Source organism: Amphiura filiformis, chromosome 10 (genome assembly GCF_039555335.1).
Source record: "Amphiura filiformis chromosome 10, Afil_fr2py, whole genome shotgun sequence".
NCBI classification, from domain to species: Eukaryota; Metazoa; Echinodermata; class Ophiuroidea; order Amphilepidida; family Amphiuridae; genus Amphiura; species Amphiura filiformis.
In genome coordinates, this window is record NC_092637.1 from 67664265 (window position 1) to 67682228 (window position 17964).

The 17964-nt window shown below is 35.1% G+C and overlaps 2 protein-coding genes across 2 annotated transcripts in view; both read right to left on the minus strand.

Annotated features, from left to right (window-relative positions):
- The window catches only part of LOC140163202 (uncharacterized), a 155810-nt gene that overhangs the window by 19314 nt on the left and 118532 nt on the right, over window positions 1-17964 (minus strand). The gene's annotated exons all lie outside the window — the stretch shown is intronic.
- The window catches only part of LOC140163295 (uncharacterized), a 28270-nt gene that overhangs the window by 6245 nt on the left and 4061 nt on the right, over window positions 1-17964 (minus strand). The window contains exons 4-11 of the mRNA XM_072186692.1: window positions 17537-17647; window positions 14217-14453; window positions 8037-8345; window positions 7631-7900; window positions 5860-6168; window positions 5089-5325; window positions 1490-1798; window positions 1076-1348 (exon numbers count right to left, since the gene is read on the minus strand). Coding sequence (XP_072042793.1) covers window positions 1076-1348; window positions 1490-1798; window positions 5089-5325; window positions 5860-6168; window positions 7631-7900; window positions 8037-8345; window positions 14217-14453; window positions 17537-17647 — 2055 coding nt within the window. The remainder of the gene's footprint in view (window positions 1-1075; window positions 1349-1489; window positions 1799-5088; window positions 5326-5859; window positions 6169-7630; window positions 7901-8036; window positions 8346-14216; window positions 14454-17536; window positions 17648-17964) is intronic.

Consider the following 17964-nt stretch of genomic DNA (forward strand, 5'->3'; position numbering starts at 1 on the left):
TTTGATAGCGACAGTATCGCGTCTCATCCAGGACCCATCATCAGGCTGACTGATCAGATGATGAACCATTGACCTGTGACACACTTGATGGTATGACGTCAGCCTGATGATGCGGATGAGACGCGATACTGTCGCTATCAAAAATAGTAAGTCCAGATGAACAGATTCAATATTCATTTTATTATGTTTTTCTACCTGGATGACTGATAATATTCACTAATTTATTCCGCTTAGTTTGATACCGCATTAATTGTCCAAATTGATACATAATTGACGACACTTTGGCGTTATAAATGCATTCTGAATACGAAGAATGTCTTTCTGATATCAAATAATTTTCATTTTTTGAAATTCACGATATAATACAAATTTTATGACAAATTATTAAAATTTGATATTTTTCAAATTGTTGATATATAACAGTCCTCGAAATAAATTATATAAATGTAATGATATATTCTTAAAGTGTATGTAGCTGGGAGGAAAAGCCGACGATCAATTGACAATTTTGACCTTTTATATTGAAGATATGGATTTTTTCCCCAAAAGACCTATTTGTTTTTTTGGTGTTTTGGGAAAAAAAATCCATATCTTCAATACGAAGGTCAAAATGGGTGAGAACATGACCTTTTTTCTTAAATGGAATCTTTGGGTGAGAGCCGAACCAGCGCCACAAAAACCTCGAAAATCGAATTTCTAGTTCTAAATGGCTTCAAATTTCATTGTTTTTTCAAAATGAGTAACAAAATCAGTAATAAATGAAAGTTGCTGTTCAAATTGAACTTGTAAGGGTCTTTGGGTGACAGATCAAATGGAAAAATAGGGGGTCTTTGGTTGACAGAGCATGTGCTTGTAAAAGAAATATGGGGTCTTTGGGTGACAGCGGAGCTGAAAAAGGGGGTCTTAACAGCCCTACATACGCGTCACCTCCAAAGTTGGAGTGCCCCCCCGGGTATCGACTCCGATACTAGTAGCATATCCTTCAAAAACGTTTTGAACGGAAACGTATTTTGTCCTTCACGTACGCCACTTTGTGTTGCGACCGACGATTTTAAAAACCTACTTATTAGCTTACCGACATCGCAAATTTGAGTTTCATCGCTGTTATCTCTACATTGATTTCGCCCATCACAGACATTGTCTGTATCTGTACATAATCCATTTAAACAAAGGAATTGGAATGGACAGGTAGCACAGAAAGCTTCGTCTTCATCACTGCCATCAGCACAGTCATCAAACCCATCACACGCCCATACTTTGGAAACACACGTTCCATCGGCGCAGAAGAATTCATCTGGTGCACACGTTGTAGCTACAGTAGAACTTTGCGCTGTTGTTTGAGCAAATACTAAAAAATATAAACATAAACATACAAATTCTTTTATAAAGGTATAAACGTTATAGAACTTCACATATGTCTATTTAAGATGAATTTTAGTACGTTCTTAAATAAATTATGACTTTTAATATTTTCACGTCTGTAGCTTACACGTTTCGAAAACCTGCGGAGGTATTCCAAGATCATAGGTCTCAGGGTCTCCTTGTCTTTCAGTTTCTATGATTACACGAATTTCAATGTCATACATTGTTCCTGGTGTCAATCCTGTAATCGTGTAATTTGTACCGGCTTCAGCAGGAACGTTAACAGTTTGTGAAGACCCGCTATCTTGTGGAGTGAATGTAACAGTATAGTGTGTGATATTTCTTGGAGGGTTGCTTTCTAGTGCCGGTGGAGGCGTGTCCCAAATTAGTAAAACGGACCCTACTCCTACATTGGCAATAGATGGCGATGGTAAATCTGAAACGAACATTTTAATGAGTTTAACACTTAACTGCATTAGGGTGGACTCATCAGTTTGAAGCTGTTTGACGAACATTGCTGTGTGCATGTAAAATCAGGGGAAATTGCTAAAAAATTAATTTATTTACACTAGATTTTAGGGACTTTGATGGTAATTTTCTAAAAGAGCTTTTGTTGTGAAAGTAACCTTTTGTTAAAAATAGGAAAAATTTCTGCTGAAATTGATAATTTTGAAGGCATGTATACAATTGTAGGTAAATGCAAAACTATTTTGACATCCTCAAAAAAAATCAGTTAATATCATAAATATCTTTTTGCTCAATGACCAAAGACCAAAATTGTATGCGATGTTCCCGATAACACTACAAAATGTGCTCTTTAAATATGCTTTTGAATAATATTATCTAACCCATCCCAAAAAGAAAATATTCAGTTTGAGTTTGGTCCATAAGTCAAAAAAGGGGTGTTAAATCACAATCTACCAAAAGTATGTTACAGATAAGTTTATTCCGCACATAATAAAATTAATATTGAATCTGTTCATCTTGACTTACTATTTTTGATAGCGACAGTATCGCGTCTCATCCAGGACCCATCATCAGGCTGACTGATCAGATGATGAACCATTGACCTGTGACACACTTGATGGTATGACGTCAGCCTGATGATGCGGATGAGACGCGATACTGTCGCTATCAAAAATAGTAAGTCCAGATGAACAGATTCAATATTCATTTTATTATGTTTTTCTACCTGGATGACTGATAATATTCACTAATTTATTCCGCTTAGTTTGATACCGCATTAATTGTCCAAATTGATACATAATTGACGACACTTTGGCGTTATAAATGCATTCTGAATACGAAGAATGTCTTTCTGATATCAAATAATTTTCATTTTTTGAAATTCACGATATAATACAAATTTTATGACAAATTATTAAAATTTGATATTTTTCAAATTGTTGATATATAACAGTCCTCGAAATAAATTATATAAATGTAATGATATATTTTAAAGTGTATGTAGCTGGGAGGAAAAATGACGATCAATTGACAATTTGACCTTTTATATTGAAGATATGGATTTTTTCCCCAAAAGACCTATTTGTTTTTTTGGTGTTTTGGGAAAAAAAATCCATATCTTCAATACGAAAGGTCAAAATTTTCAATTGATCGTCGGCTTTTCATCCCACCTACATACACTTTAAGTATAAATCATCAGATTTATAAAGTTTACTTCAAGTACTGTTAAATATCAAAATATAAATTTTAATGATTTGCCATAAAATGTGTATTACATTGCAAATTTCAAAAAATCAAAATTATTTGATATCAGAAGGACATTCTTCGTATTCAGAATGCAATTCGATATGTCTGATGTGCTCTAATGTCCCACAATAAATACTGTCCAAACGTTCATACCCCTTCCCTTAAAAGAAGCAGGAAAACCACATCAATAGGAAATACTGCAACTTTCAAATCCTGTGTAGGTGTATTCAACATTGTGTCATCCGATTTGGACAAATGTGACTCCTCGCCACAACTGAGCCCGGATGTCGCCAGTGCCACTATTGAGATATGCTCCATCGAACTTAACAATAAACAATAGGAAAGAAAGGATTTATTGACTGTTTTATTGATTTTTCACTACTTAAATGTCAAGTACTATAGACATGATATACATCATTTTAAAGCTAATTTCAAGCAGAATATTTTGGTTGAATATCTCAAAAATGATGATTGGCGACATCCGGGCTCAGTTGTGGCGAGGAGTCACAAATGAGGTATCAAACTATGTGGAATAAATTTATCTGTAACATATTTTTGGTAAGTTTGGATTTAATAATAATAATAATAATAAGCCGCACTTTTAACCCAACAGGGTCTCAAGGCGCTTTACAAACCATGAAAAATACAATCTTAAAACTACAAAATACTACCGGTACTTAAAATACAGTCTTAAAAACTACACAAAAGCGCCAAAGCAGACAAAAAGAAAAGTGCATCACGGAATGGCGGGAACTCTCGCTCCAGCATCCCTATACATATTACATATTACATACAAGCATTGATTTAACACACCTTCTTTGACTTATGGACCAAAATCAAACTGGAAACTTTCTTTTTGGGATGCGTTTAGTTTTAGATTAGGCATGTAGATCCGGATGCCATGAGCAGTTCGCCGTTGAGTTCGATATACAGGGTGAGTCAAAAAAAGTGCAATAGAGCAAAGAATCGATACTTATGTAAGAACCACGTTGAACTTTCCAATTATTGAAAGTTTCTATAAATGCCACACTCAATAGTCGCCTGTTGTGAATGAAGTCAATCACATCTACCGTTTAAGTTTGATGAGTCCTTTTGCTACGATACCCAATTTCATTATTTGTCCACGAGGTACCATGCATTTTGAATTAGAGCACACAATGCACGATAAAGGCACCAGCTCTGAAACTGACTTTAACTTAAATTTGGTTGATTTTTGCGTTATTTTAATTTCTTTGTTCTGTTCAAACAAACTTTCTAACATTACTTTAAGTCCTTCATACCTCACTCGACTCCAACTCTATTTTTTTTTAAATCCCAATATGTCCAACTTACTGGATATTGTATAATTCACTCCACTTCAATTTGCGCGCATTCCATTTCGACATTTGAAAAAATCCGCCTACAAATGTGTATGTTTTTGATAGAGAATAAACATCTTTAAAGTAAATGTAAAATGAAAATGACAACAAATAATATTTCTTTTCCTTAAACAAGACCAAGGACAATAACAATTTGGGTGCTACATTTTATTTCAATGCCAATGAGGTTAAGTAAATAGCAGTTGTTCCAGATCTACCTTACACAGAGTGGTCTGACATTCAAATTTTAGACGTTTCTTGGACAAACATAAAAATTGGGTATCGCTATAAAATGTGCCATAAAAACAAAACGGTAAATGCTAATTCCTTGGTTTTTTCACACAATGTCACTAATGGATATATCATTTATAAAATGTTTTAAAACCTAAAAAGTTTAAATCGGTTCTTAAATAAAAATGGATTCTTTTCTCTATTGCACTTTTTTTTTACTCACCCTGTAGTAGAATCAACAAATTAGCATTGGTTTTGGATGTTTTACCTATTAATTATTCAATTAAAAGTAATCTATGAAATGGCTTATTGGTCTATGTTGTACTCACCCGTCGGGTTAACACGAAAGTACAAGAATGTCATGCAAAGCAATGTTTCAATATGCCATGGGGTTTATCAATTTCAACCCTTCTTAATCATTTACCTATATCGCACATTTGAGTTTCGTCGCTGTTGTCTCTACACTGATTTATTCCATCGCAAACATTTTGTTTGTCTATACATTGGCCATTTGAACAGAAAAACTTAAATGGACAGGTAGCACAGAAAGCGTTGTCTTCATCACTACCATCAGCACAGTCAACAAACGAATCGCATGCCCAGTCTTTGAAGACACATGGTCCATCAGCGCAGAAGAATTTATCAGGACGACACGTTGGAGCTGAAGTCAGCAACAAAAAACAACAACATAAATTCGGTTTGCATTTTCTATGCTATAGATTTCTCCTTATACCATTGCCTATCTAATCAGGACATACTAGTGAACCGTGAAATAACCCGGTTTCATCTAGACAGAGGTGATGGACGTGGAAGCTCATTTTTAGGATTGTTGCACACAACCAGCCGGCCAGCCGTGGACCTTTACGTCTCTAATCTAGCTCATAAAGTAGCAATAACTCAAAAATTGCTTCTTAATGCGAAGGATCTATATGGTATGCCTTACAAGTTGTATGTAGTGGTGTGTGGAGAGATGCTTACGTGTTTATGTTGTCTTGTTTGTTAGCTTTGCTTTACATGTAGTCGGATTCATGCTGTTTCTTTCCTAGCTCATGTCTCCACAGCCATTATTTACATTACAAAAACAATTACACTTAATACATTTAGCATTAACGTCGGTGTTTTCAAGCTTACAGTTCAATACATTTTGAATCAAATTTGAATTTGAATACATTGTATCTATATGGTTATAGCTTACACGTTACAAAAACCTGTGGAGGTATTCCAAGATCATACAGTTCAGGTTCTCCCTGTCCTTCAGTTTCTATGACTACACGGGTTTCAATGTTATACATCGTGCTTGGTGTCAGTTCTGTAATCGTATAAGTTGTACCAGCTTCAGCAGGAACGTAAACTGTTTGGGAAGGCCCGCCATCTTGTGGAGTTAATGTGACAGCATAGTGTGTGATGTTTCTTGGCGGGTTGCTTTCTAATGCCGGCGGAGGCTCGGCCCAATTTAGTGTAACGGATATTCCTTCTACATTGGCAACATATGGCGATGGTAGATCTGAAACGGGCATTTTTTAAACGTGTTTTACAGCTTGTTGCATGGAGGGAGGCCTCTGTTTCAAATGGACATTTTATTGTAAAGCGCAAAATAAAAACTAGTCCATGGCACACTTGCTTGGATGTTTGTAAAGACGAAAGGGTGGTCATTGAGAAATCAGGTTTATGGGGATCTGTTAGGTTGAAATAGTCATTTCCTTTTATATGTAAGAGAAAAAAAAATCAATTTTACCTATACTTTTGTACATAGCCAGAATTTCCCAAATTTGCATGGGCGTGCTCACATTATGACGTCATAACGACATTATGTGGGGAATGTTTGTACTTATTTTGATATCACAGGATAGAGGAGAAATGTTTAATATGGGATGAGGTAAACAATGATATTTTTTTTTAATTATCACATCATTGACCTGCTCCAAAATTCACGAAACAAGCTGACAACATTTCTTTCTCTGGACACTGAAAACAAAGCAATGGGATTTTATTGCAACTTTCAAATATTGGTTTACGTTCATTTAAATGTACATGTAATGATAATGATAAAATTGATCAATTTTTAAAACAATAATGTACGATTTTAATAAAGAATATATTCTTATTTGTTTTCCACAAAATGTTAGTTGATCACATTATATTCTCCTATATATTTTGAGCCCATAAATGAGGTATAACAAAGAAAATTGTTATTTCCTTCCAGCGCCTATAATGGCTATATTAGCTCGCGGATTGTTATTGAGGTTCACACAGCTGGGACGTATAAATAAGACGTAAGAGGAATAGCACTACACACACCGTTTATACGTCACTGATGCAATTCTACACATCAATCGATCGATGAACTCGTGATAAAACCGGTAATCTCCAATTTTTATTTAAACTTGCATTTTATTATAATAAAATCACTTCAGGCTTAGTCGTTTATTATTGTATTTTAGTACACCATTGGGCATTTCAACCATGCAAAAAGTACAAATTAGGAACTAATTGAGCGTGTCGATGTGGAACATATCACACAAGGCTTTAAGAAATGTATATGTATTTACCTAGTACAGGTTTTGTGATACATATCTTTAACCCTAGTCAAATTTTGTAACATGTACTACGAAGGGGTTGAGGTGTGGTTTCTTACAAATTTCCAAAATGGTTGCTATTACCAACAGGACGAAACATACTTTTTTTCTCTTTTTTTTTCTCTTAAGATCGGACACGAAGGATCCAAATGAAACCATCTAAAATCTGACCAACACCATCCATGGTACGAACCATCCACCCGTTATCGTACTCTGAATGCCGTAAGCAAATGTTAAGGAGAATCGCAACATGGAATTTATTTATATATTATCTGTGATCTACATGAATTTCATGCAAAGAGCAAAGCAACAATTTAAATATGTCATTGGACTTATCATTTCAAACATAGCTTACCGACTTGTTACCGAATTTATTCCCTCATAGCTTACCGACGCAAATTTGGGATTCATCGCTGTTATCTCTACACTGGTTTATTCCATCGCAAACATTTTGTATGTCTATACATCGACCACTTGAACAATAGAATTGGAATGGACAGGTAGCACAGAATGCTGTGTATTCATCACTGCCATCAGCACAGTCTTCAAACCCATCACACGCCCATGCTTTGGACACGCACGTTCCATCAGCGCAGACAAATTCATCTGATGCACACGTTGTAGCTACAGTAGAACTTTGCGCTGTTGTTTGAGCAAATACTAAAAAAACATAAACATACAAATTCTTTTATAAAGGTATAAACGTTATAGAACTTCACATAAGTCTATTTAAGATGAATTTTAGTACGTTCTTAAATAAATTATTACTTTTAATATTTTTACGTCTGTAGCTTACACGTTTCGAAAACCTGCGGAGGTATTCCAAGATCATAGGGCTCAGGCTCTTCTTGTCCTCCAGTCTCTATGACTACACGCGTTTCAATATTATACATCGTTTCTGGTTCCAATCCTGTAATCGTGTAATTTGTACCAGCTTCAGCAGGAACGTAAACAGTTCGTGAAGACCCGCCATCTTGTGGAGTGAATGTGACAGCATAATACGTAATGTTTCTTGAAGGATTGCTTTCTAGTGCCGGCGGAGGCTCGTCCCAACTTAATGTAACAAACATTCCTCCTACATTGGTAATATATGGCGATGGTAAATCTGAAACGAACAATTGTTTCTAATGAGTTTTAGACTTAGGCGATAGTTTTAAATTCCATCTTGTTAGTGAATGAATGACGTACCTATTTGTTAGGCTGCTTTGTGCAAAATTCACAGATATTTCTAAGAGTAGCAGCAACCTTGCCAATCTAATAACATTGGACCATTAAAATAGTTATAACAATTTTTTGGTTATCTTTAAAAAATAATTGCAAAACTCTTTAACCTGCCACGTGCGAAGAAAAAAATAATTTTTTTTCAAAAGGAGCTAAATCCAATGGCACCCAATTTTTAAACTTTGCTTTAGAAAATTATTAGGTGACAAAATGTTGTTGAAAATGGTTAGAAAATAAGCTAGAGTTACAAAAATATCCATTCCAATCATTAAATGGCATTAAAAACCAAGGGAGAACAGTGCCAGTGCATTGATTGGCCACCCCAGGTTAAATAATAAATAAATAAATAAATAAATAAATAAATAAATAAATAAATAAATAAATAAATAAATAAATAAATAAATAAATAAATAAATAAATAAATAAATTTAAAATGTTAAAATAGACCCGAAAATGTGACACAAGGCAGATATTGAATTTAGCGCCTTTTGGAAACAAACTTTCAAATATGTGACCCGGCAGCACAAATGAGCCGTAAATTCCCTAAATTGTATTCTGAGTTACGGTGTAAAATGTGTACGAAGGTCAAATTCATCGGTAACTTAAGCTGGCCCGACATCCGTCTCATTTCGATAGTCAAAAACTAATCAATAATCCTATTGTTGAAGTGGATAATAAGCTTCTACCTTAGATGGCTATACAACTTTTAATAGCTCTGGTCTTTGTTTGCTTATATTGCTAAATCCTGTTCAAGTGGTGGGTTACCAGGCATTGTATTTTGTACAGGTATGCATAACCAACAATTAACAATGAGAGAACTTTCTTAAACCTCGTTGACTTGGGGATGATTTGAAATGACCGCCAATTATGACTGTTTGATATTTATTGCCAACAATGTGGAAAAAGAGACACATGTAAAAACGTAAAAAGCTATAATTTTGTTGAAGGAGCAAAGTTTAACAAACCATAAAACCGCTTCTGGATATCGTTTGAAGTCAAATGATATACCATTTTTTAGTTTATGATGTTTATTTTTTAAACACGAAATAAAACAAAATTGAGCGGGGGAGGAATTTACGGCTCATTCGCCGTGGACGGTCACATATAGATAGACACGGATATTTTACGCTATTTTAAAAGTCTTAAATGTAATTAATTTTGTTTTGTTTTTTAAAGGTGAACCTCATTGAAAATAAAGTTATATATCAATGGAAAGCTTATGATGTCAGGAAGCAGAAAATAATATTTTTTATTTGCATAGCGTACCAGGCTAGACATAATCTCCATGCAAAGATTGGATATTGGCACCCCCCCCCCTAAATTACAAAACGAAATCGTTCAAATTGGGCGCTTTCGTTGATGACGTCAGCCCAGGGACACACAGTTACTTCCGGGTTTGATTGTAAACACAATGTCCGTGTATTACTGTGGCATGCATCCGGCCAATGCACGAATTCAGTCATTGTCAACTTACTTTACATGAAAAATATCTTCAATAAAATAAGAATAACATGAAGGAAATATCATGATCAAATTAAGAATGAAGTTCCTGAATAAAGTGTGTGGATTTAAAAATGGGAAAAGTGCTGGCCGGGGTGATTTGGGATAGGCCAAGCCATCCACGATATGCATAGGGAATATTACAGTAGAGCACGAAGAGCGAAGATTCGCCGAAGAACCGGAATGAAAACAGATTACAAAAAAATAACTGCTAGTGCTACCAGTTCAGATCGTCACACCAAGTTGAGATGAACTTATCGCAATGAGAAACTGAAGGAATAGAATAAGGTACATGTACAGGATTTTTTAATTATTTCTTAGCTTTACATCCGGTCATGTATGATAGGCGAACTCGTATAGATATATGGTCGAATCCAACGAAAAGTGTACACGGCATGTTCAGGGCCATAACTTAAAAGTATTAATCAATTGGCATTCGTTTTTGTATTGTGTTTATTCGTTTTGATCATACGCTTCGCGCCATATATAATAAGACCCCTTCTGTGAAAAACTTAGACACAGAGACCCCAAAACATGCTATTTTTACCCATTTTTTCAAAATATTTCTTAAGGTATTTTTAAAAACATCTAAATCAGTTATGAAAAGAAGTCATTGGATTGAATCTAAATTGATTTCCTGAAAGGTGTGTATTCAAAGATTGCCTGTTCAATTTTTCACATATTTGTGCATAATTATGAATTTTTTGTGATAATTATTTGAGTGGTATTTTTTTACATTACCTACGAATACAATTTTTCATAGCACTAGATATATCTTTAAAAAATGGAAATTACTAATAAATGCGCAATTGATACAAGCTTTGATATGTCCAATACTGAAATGCATTGCATTCGGACATCTTTATTATTGTGTTTAGCTGCCAGAAATTCTAAATGGCACAAAGGTAGGTTTGGTAAAAATATGCATTACTCCGAATACATGTTAAAAGCTGTGCCATTTCCACAAAGTGAGAGAATAGTAAACAATAGTTAAGCAATAGGTGCAGGGTAATACACTCTTTATTTCTACCAAGTTTCAATAACCTGCGTTTAAATATTTCTGAGATGTCAACAATAAAAGCAAGTATTCGTAGGTAAATTTCGGTAACCGAATGTTACCTACGAATACACTTTAACATCATGACAGTATTGTGAAACACTGCCATTCATGCCAATGCCCATATTGGTACATAACGAAGGCCTGTATGTTTGCTATCAAATCATATGTCAATGAAAGTTGCGAATTCACATACATGCCCACCATGCAAAACTGAATACGGCTTAATTGGTGAAAATATGTACTGAAATAGACGGCGGTCTGCTCATTTGAAAGAAAAATCAGATTCAAAGAAGATTAGAAGGGATAAATACTTGGATTTGTCAACTGTCATGTGTGCTTCATTTTAAATGTTTACCGACCTTCTGGTTTCCTAGTAATTTGTGTACAAATTGATTTATTCGAAGGTAACTTTTGACGTTTTCGCTAAGGTTACCTACGAATACCATGGAAAAAACGACTGTTCTCATTGTCTCATGATCTAGACAACACATTGATGGACCCTGGTATAAAGCTAATTGTAGTTGCCCTCAAACGAAAGGCCACAAGACGTAACTGACTCCAAGATGGACTTCACAAGTCTGCAATAACGGTTTTAAGCGATTGGTGTGCAATTAAGCAAATTAAAGTCACTTTAGTGCCTTTGTTTCTTACTTCAATCCTCTTTCAACCGTTGTGAACCGACATTATTAATACATAATAGGGTCTAAAGTATCAATAAACGCACATAAAGAAAATAATACATTCAAAGTGCTTTATAAAATGAAGTTTTGATTGCGATATCCACCAAAAGTCTAATTCTTACCTACAAATACTGAAATGTTACTTACGAATACAGCATAATACATGACATGTGTAATGAAGTGTCCCTACCAATGGAAATTAATTGTCAACAACTTTAAGCGGTACCCCAGGACTCTATTATTACCCATATACGGATTCATTCAACAATTATTTATTATGTAAAATTGCTGATTAACTACTTGTATATCAAAATGAAGTGGTCAAAATCTTGCTAAAAGCATCACAAAATTTTTGATCTAAGGTAATAGCATTTATTCATTTGGACGTACCATCTGAAAGGGATCTAAAACTACCATTTTATTAATTCATTACCATAATAGCAAAATTTAAACCTATAAACTCAATATAGATATTGTTAAATCGCTCATGTTACCTACGAATACCCGGGTTTCTTCACCTTTTCATTATATAAAGTGTTAGGTGTATGCGTATAATTCCTAATATTCTTGAAAACATATATCATACTCGTTCTTATACAATGTGTAAATTGATTCATACTCATTTGATAAATAAAATACAGAAACTGACCTAAACTTCATTTTCAAAAATAAACTAGCATAAATTGACTAAGATCATATTGATCGCGTTATAAAAATAAAACACATATTTTCTGGTTGAGTTAGCATTTTCCTGACACCCTGTGGTCTACATTACACGAAAAAAGCGTTAATGGGAATATTCCATTTGTTTTAGGTTGATTAGTATTGCGATAGTGAAAGCATCCTAGTGGTATTCGTAGGTAACATTGGGTTTTGATATCACATTTACTATCACACGTCCTGGATTTATTTTTCAAGATTAGTAATGGCACTTTTGGTTCCTATAAGGCCAATATGTCATCAATCAATGGGCAAAAGGAAAAATTGTGGAGACATTTTTATTTCGGACTTTTATTTTTGACCCGTGGACACTTTTGGTTGGATTCGACCATATACGGGATGAGCTCAGTGACTGACTGAGTCTCACTACGCCGAGTGTTCAGTATCCGCGACTGTACTGTACTTGCAGACAAAATGACCAATTTGATATTCACATTCTGATAATTCCAACTTATTGCTACTTCATCAGCAAAATTTATTCCTGTAAATGTTCCAAATATAAGGGAACGATTGATCAAATTTGCTGAAACACCCCATGAAACACAGAGGACGAAGCACCGAAGCGAGTCGCTGTGTTTGTGCATATCCGTCCCTGCACTTCAGCAGCAATTTACGCATCGTGTTCGGTAATCCATAAAACATGAATGTTTCACTTTTTCAGTACCGTACACTGATTGTACTATCATTAAAGAATCATGACACAAGCGACAATATTTTAATTTTATTCAGATTTCAGAATTCCATCAAATAACGGTCTGCTAAGTCTAAATTGTATTTATTTCATAATAAAGTATCTATTTCTTTCAATCGTGATTGTGTGGAAAGAACGTACGTATTACCGCAATGCGCTAAATATGAAAACCTTTATATGGGCTGGATTTGATGAAATCGGCGTTTTTTTATTAATTTTGGGATTACTGCAAGACGATATTTATTTTAATCAGACATTTTACAATGAATCAAGAATATATAGGGAATGTAACAAACAAGTATTTAATTTGTTATTCGATCATGTTTATTCAGTCCATGACATGAACGGTAGCAGCAAGCATTTGCGCATGGGATTGATCCCAGCGCGAAATTCAAACTCAATTATTACCCAGTTATACCCAGCCAGTTATGACTGATTTTGTCAAAATTTACGGAAAATTTATGTGTTGACAATAATTCTATTATTTCTAATATATATAGAAGGAACCAGCAACTTGAAGATTCCTCTAATTTCAAGCTTTATTGTGAAAATCAGACTTGCCGGGCAGCTTGCAAAGTACAGGAAGCAAGTCTTGTTTACACGTTTCCGAGTAAGATCACGTGACTGCGAACCCTGAGCTTACGTCACGAGCATTCTCAAGGTCATAGACGATTGATTTGGGTGCTCTTTGGGCGCCTTAAAAAAGACCAAAAATTCAATCATTTTTTTAATTTTTCAGCTTTATTGGCCATCAAAAAAATCGGAAAAAATAATTTTTAATATCCTGACATCATAAGCTTTCCATTGATATATAACTTTATTTTCAATGAGGTTCACCTTTAAGTAAATTAAATAAAACAAGAAAAACTTATTATTTTAACACTAAAAACGCTTTCTTGCAAAATTAGGAAAATGGTTCGAAATACTTTCTTGCACTAACACGACGAAATGTGGTTTTAAATTATTTTCTGTTAGATTTGGTACGCAGGACCTCCGGATAGGACCCAACCCAGCCATTGTGGACTCCGATATTTTCATGCAAGGAGGAAAGCAAAATTTAAAAATACCATAGACTTAACATTTCAAATCCTACGTATAGCTTACCGACGTCGCAGATTTTAGTTTCATCGCTGTTATCTCTACACTGATTTATTCCATCGCAAACATTTTCTATGTGTATACATCGGCCATTTGAACAATAGAATTGGAATGGGCAGGTAGCACAGAAAGCTTCGTCTTCATCGCCGCCATCAGCACAGTCATCAAACCCATCACACGCCCATACTTTGGAAACACATGTTCCATCGGCGCAGACAAATTCATCTTGAGTACACGTTGGAGCTGAAAATATTAATAACAGGAAGTCATCGCTACAATTATTCACAGCTCGAGCATAATATAAAAATTACCGGATGAATTAATTTAAAAGTACATTCTGAAGTCACACTATTTAAAAATGAACATGTATTACAATCTGTTTTCTGCATATCAGTGCAAACTGCGTTAGATTCGGTTCAATGGCTAGACAGCAAATAATGATATATATATATATAAATCGGTATCTAGGTATTTTCCATTTACTTTGAAGGTGCAAATACGTTTACACAACTCAAATAGCGAAACCGGAAAACAAATGTTATTAATATATAGTAATTTAATATTACATCATGCAGACTGCATCACATAATTGGCTAAGGCATAGTTTCATGTTAACAATATTTGTACTCTATGCATTCTGACATGACATTTTCCCTATTTATTCAATAACATTTGTCACTTTATTCACTTTATAGAGGGGCCGGGGGACGGAATGCTTGACAGTATGATAAATAAGTTAGACAGATTACTTGCTAGCAAGCATTCTTATAGTTTTGATGCATTTTTTTTATTCTCCCGAATTATGTTATGTTGATCAGTTCTGGCAATAAGTCGTTAAGATACCTTTATATTAATGGTAGAACTATGATTACACATACCCCCCCATACACCCCCCACACACACACAATAATTAGATTTGTAGCGAAACCCGTTGGATACCAAGCAAGTCTGATCAGAATGAGCACGTATGAAGAATCTCGTGGTCATACTTGGCTACATTCCCTCATTTCAAATATATAGTTTTGGTTTCTCTATTGTTCAGAAACCAAAAATCAAGGGATTAAAATGTGGAGATGAACTGGTATGCAATCATAACACTATTGTGCTGGAGGACACAAGAGGGTATATATAATCAAAAGTATAATGGCCTATAACCATACGTATATAATAGCCTATTGTGCTAACATTTTCATTATCGATATCTATCAACGCGGGCGACTTTTGCCGTAGATGGCACACTTCCATGACACCATAAAATTACACCCGAGTTTGATAAGTTATGCATAGACATCGTTGAGACACAAATGATGGATATATACGAGACCTAGGCCTACATGTAGAAATCATGTGCATATATTGAGGGGGGGTGGGTGTTTTGTTTATTTGTCTGAAATATAAACGATGCATGATGATGTAGATGATTTGATTATGAATTAGATTATTCCCCGGAAAGCACAACCCATACCTCTTACCTATGTTCCCTCCGCCTCCTATATATAACCTCCTCACTCCCCCCTCCCCACACTCGATATCGACTCTTCCCTATTCCACTCCACTCTTGAGCCCCCTCTCCCCTCCTTCCTTCCCACTTCCAATGCTCTCTCCCTCTGTTTCTCTTTCTCCCTTACCCTTACCCCCTCCCCCCTCACACACACACACACACCTACCCTCTTTCCCTGGCGATCTCTTCTATCTCTCTCTATTCTCCAATAAATAAATTGAATAAAAGTTAGTTTAAACCAGCTTTCTATGATATTGATCTTCCGTCATGCGTCATGCACATAAATAGAGTTATGTATAATAGTGTTGATATCAATGAAGTCATAATCTGTCAAGTGGCTATTGTAATGTCTGTGGAAATATTTCGATGGTCTATATATTTTCACAGTGAAATCAGCTTAGGCTAATTCGTAGTCTCAAGTCAATGCTTTCAAACTAAATCAATGCTTTCAAATGTAGACTGCTTTGTTCGACTTCTCTGCTCGTGAATATTGCACTGCGAAATTTAAACATTTCTTTTGTATACTTAGAGTAGGTAACTTCAAATCAAATAATTTTACGATCCACACCACTTATAAGAAACTGAAACCAAAACCGAAACTGACTGACACAAATGTTCGGTTTAAAAAAAAGGTAGAAACAATGAGTTCGATATCTTATGATTCAAGTGGTTAGGCAGGACAATAGGAAACCACGTGACCAAAACCAAAACCAAAACTAAAACTATATATTTGAAATGAGGCATTGTAACGTACGTTTCGTAAACATTCATTTCTTTGTAACCACGGAAACAAATCGAAAGCAATTAACATCGACGTGTAGGAAACAGTTGGTACTACACGGTGTTTTTTATTGTGTGATTTAAATATTTTAAAGTTATGACCATATTAATCCAGCGGGTATTTTTACTAGCACACACTGTATATCGACACTCGACAGTCACTCCTCAATTGACTAAATAATTTGATGACTGGTATACCAGAATGCCTTTAATGACATTTTAAAACATCAATGTACGCAATATTGATAATTGTATCCAGATCGTCCAAATCAGACAAAACGAAGGACACGGTTTGCTAATCACTGCTGCGGAAACAAGACTGAACCTGTAACTAAACTAGAACACTGGGGCCCAAGCGTGGGAAAGGAAATCCAGATACATATGACGATGCAGGAGTGGAAGCTACAGAGAGCTGTCGTTTTTATGTTAAACTTTTTAAAAAATGGCCTCACAGTCAATTTTAAAGGGATGTCCACTAGCCTGGATCCTTCTGAACATTAATGGGAGAACAGATACATTGCACACATAACGCTTTCCAACCTAAATATATCTATAGTCGTTAATTAATAAAGAAATAAAACATTACATGGATAAAGAATTAGATGACTGATATATATACCAGAATGCCATTGAGGAAATTTTGAAACATCCGTTGGGCGCAATATAGATAATTGTATTTAGATCTCCCAATGTTGATAGAGACAAACAGAAAAAAGAAGGACACGCTCACTGTTGCAGAAACAAGTCTAAACCTTTATCTGAACTAGATCACTGGAGCCCAAAGCATGGGAATGGAACCCCAGATATATATGACGATGGAGGAGAGGAAGCTATAGAGAGTCGTCGTTTTTAAGTTAAACCTTTCAATTTTAAAGGGATGTCCACTATCCTGGATCCTTTTGAACATTAATGGAAGAGCAGGAGACATTGCACACTTAACGCTTTTCAACCTAAATATATTCATAGTCGTTAATAAATAAGGAATAAACCATGGCCAGTAAAACGTTACATTAGGACTGAAGCTTGGTATACAATAATGATGTACCTGGCTCAGTTGTCACTGGAAAATCCGTTGTTGTAGATGACTCAGTGGTAACAAATTGTCCTGCTGTAGTAGATGATTCTGTCGTAGCCGCCATTTTCATTGTGGTTGGACCTAAATCTGAGAACAAGCATAGCAAGTTAATATATAACATATCAAAAAGGGCAGATTGTGTAAAATAATAATAATAAGCTTAAAATATGATTTTTTTTAATGACAACTGGGATATGTACTTAAAAGTACCTGCCTCAGTTGTCATTAAAAAACCTGTTGTCGTAGATGATTTAGTGGTTCCTAATTGTTTCATTATTTAAAATGATTCTTCACGCGTTCCGAGATGCCTGATATGTATGGAAGAGTGACCCGGGCTTTATTATATAGTTTGACCACTGGTTCCCTCGGTTCTTAGCTCTTTACTCTTTGTGGGTTTG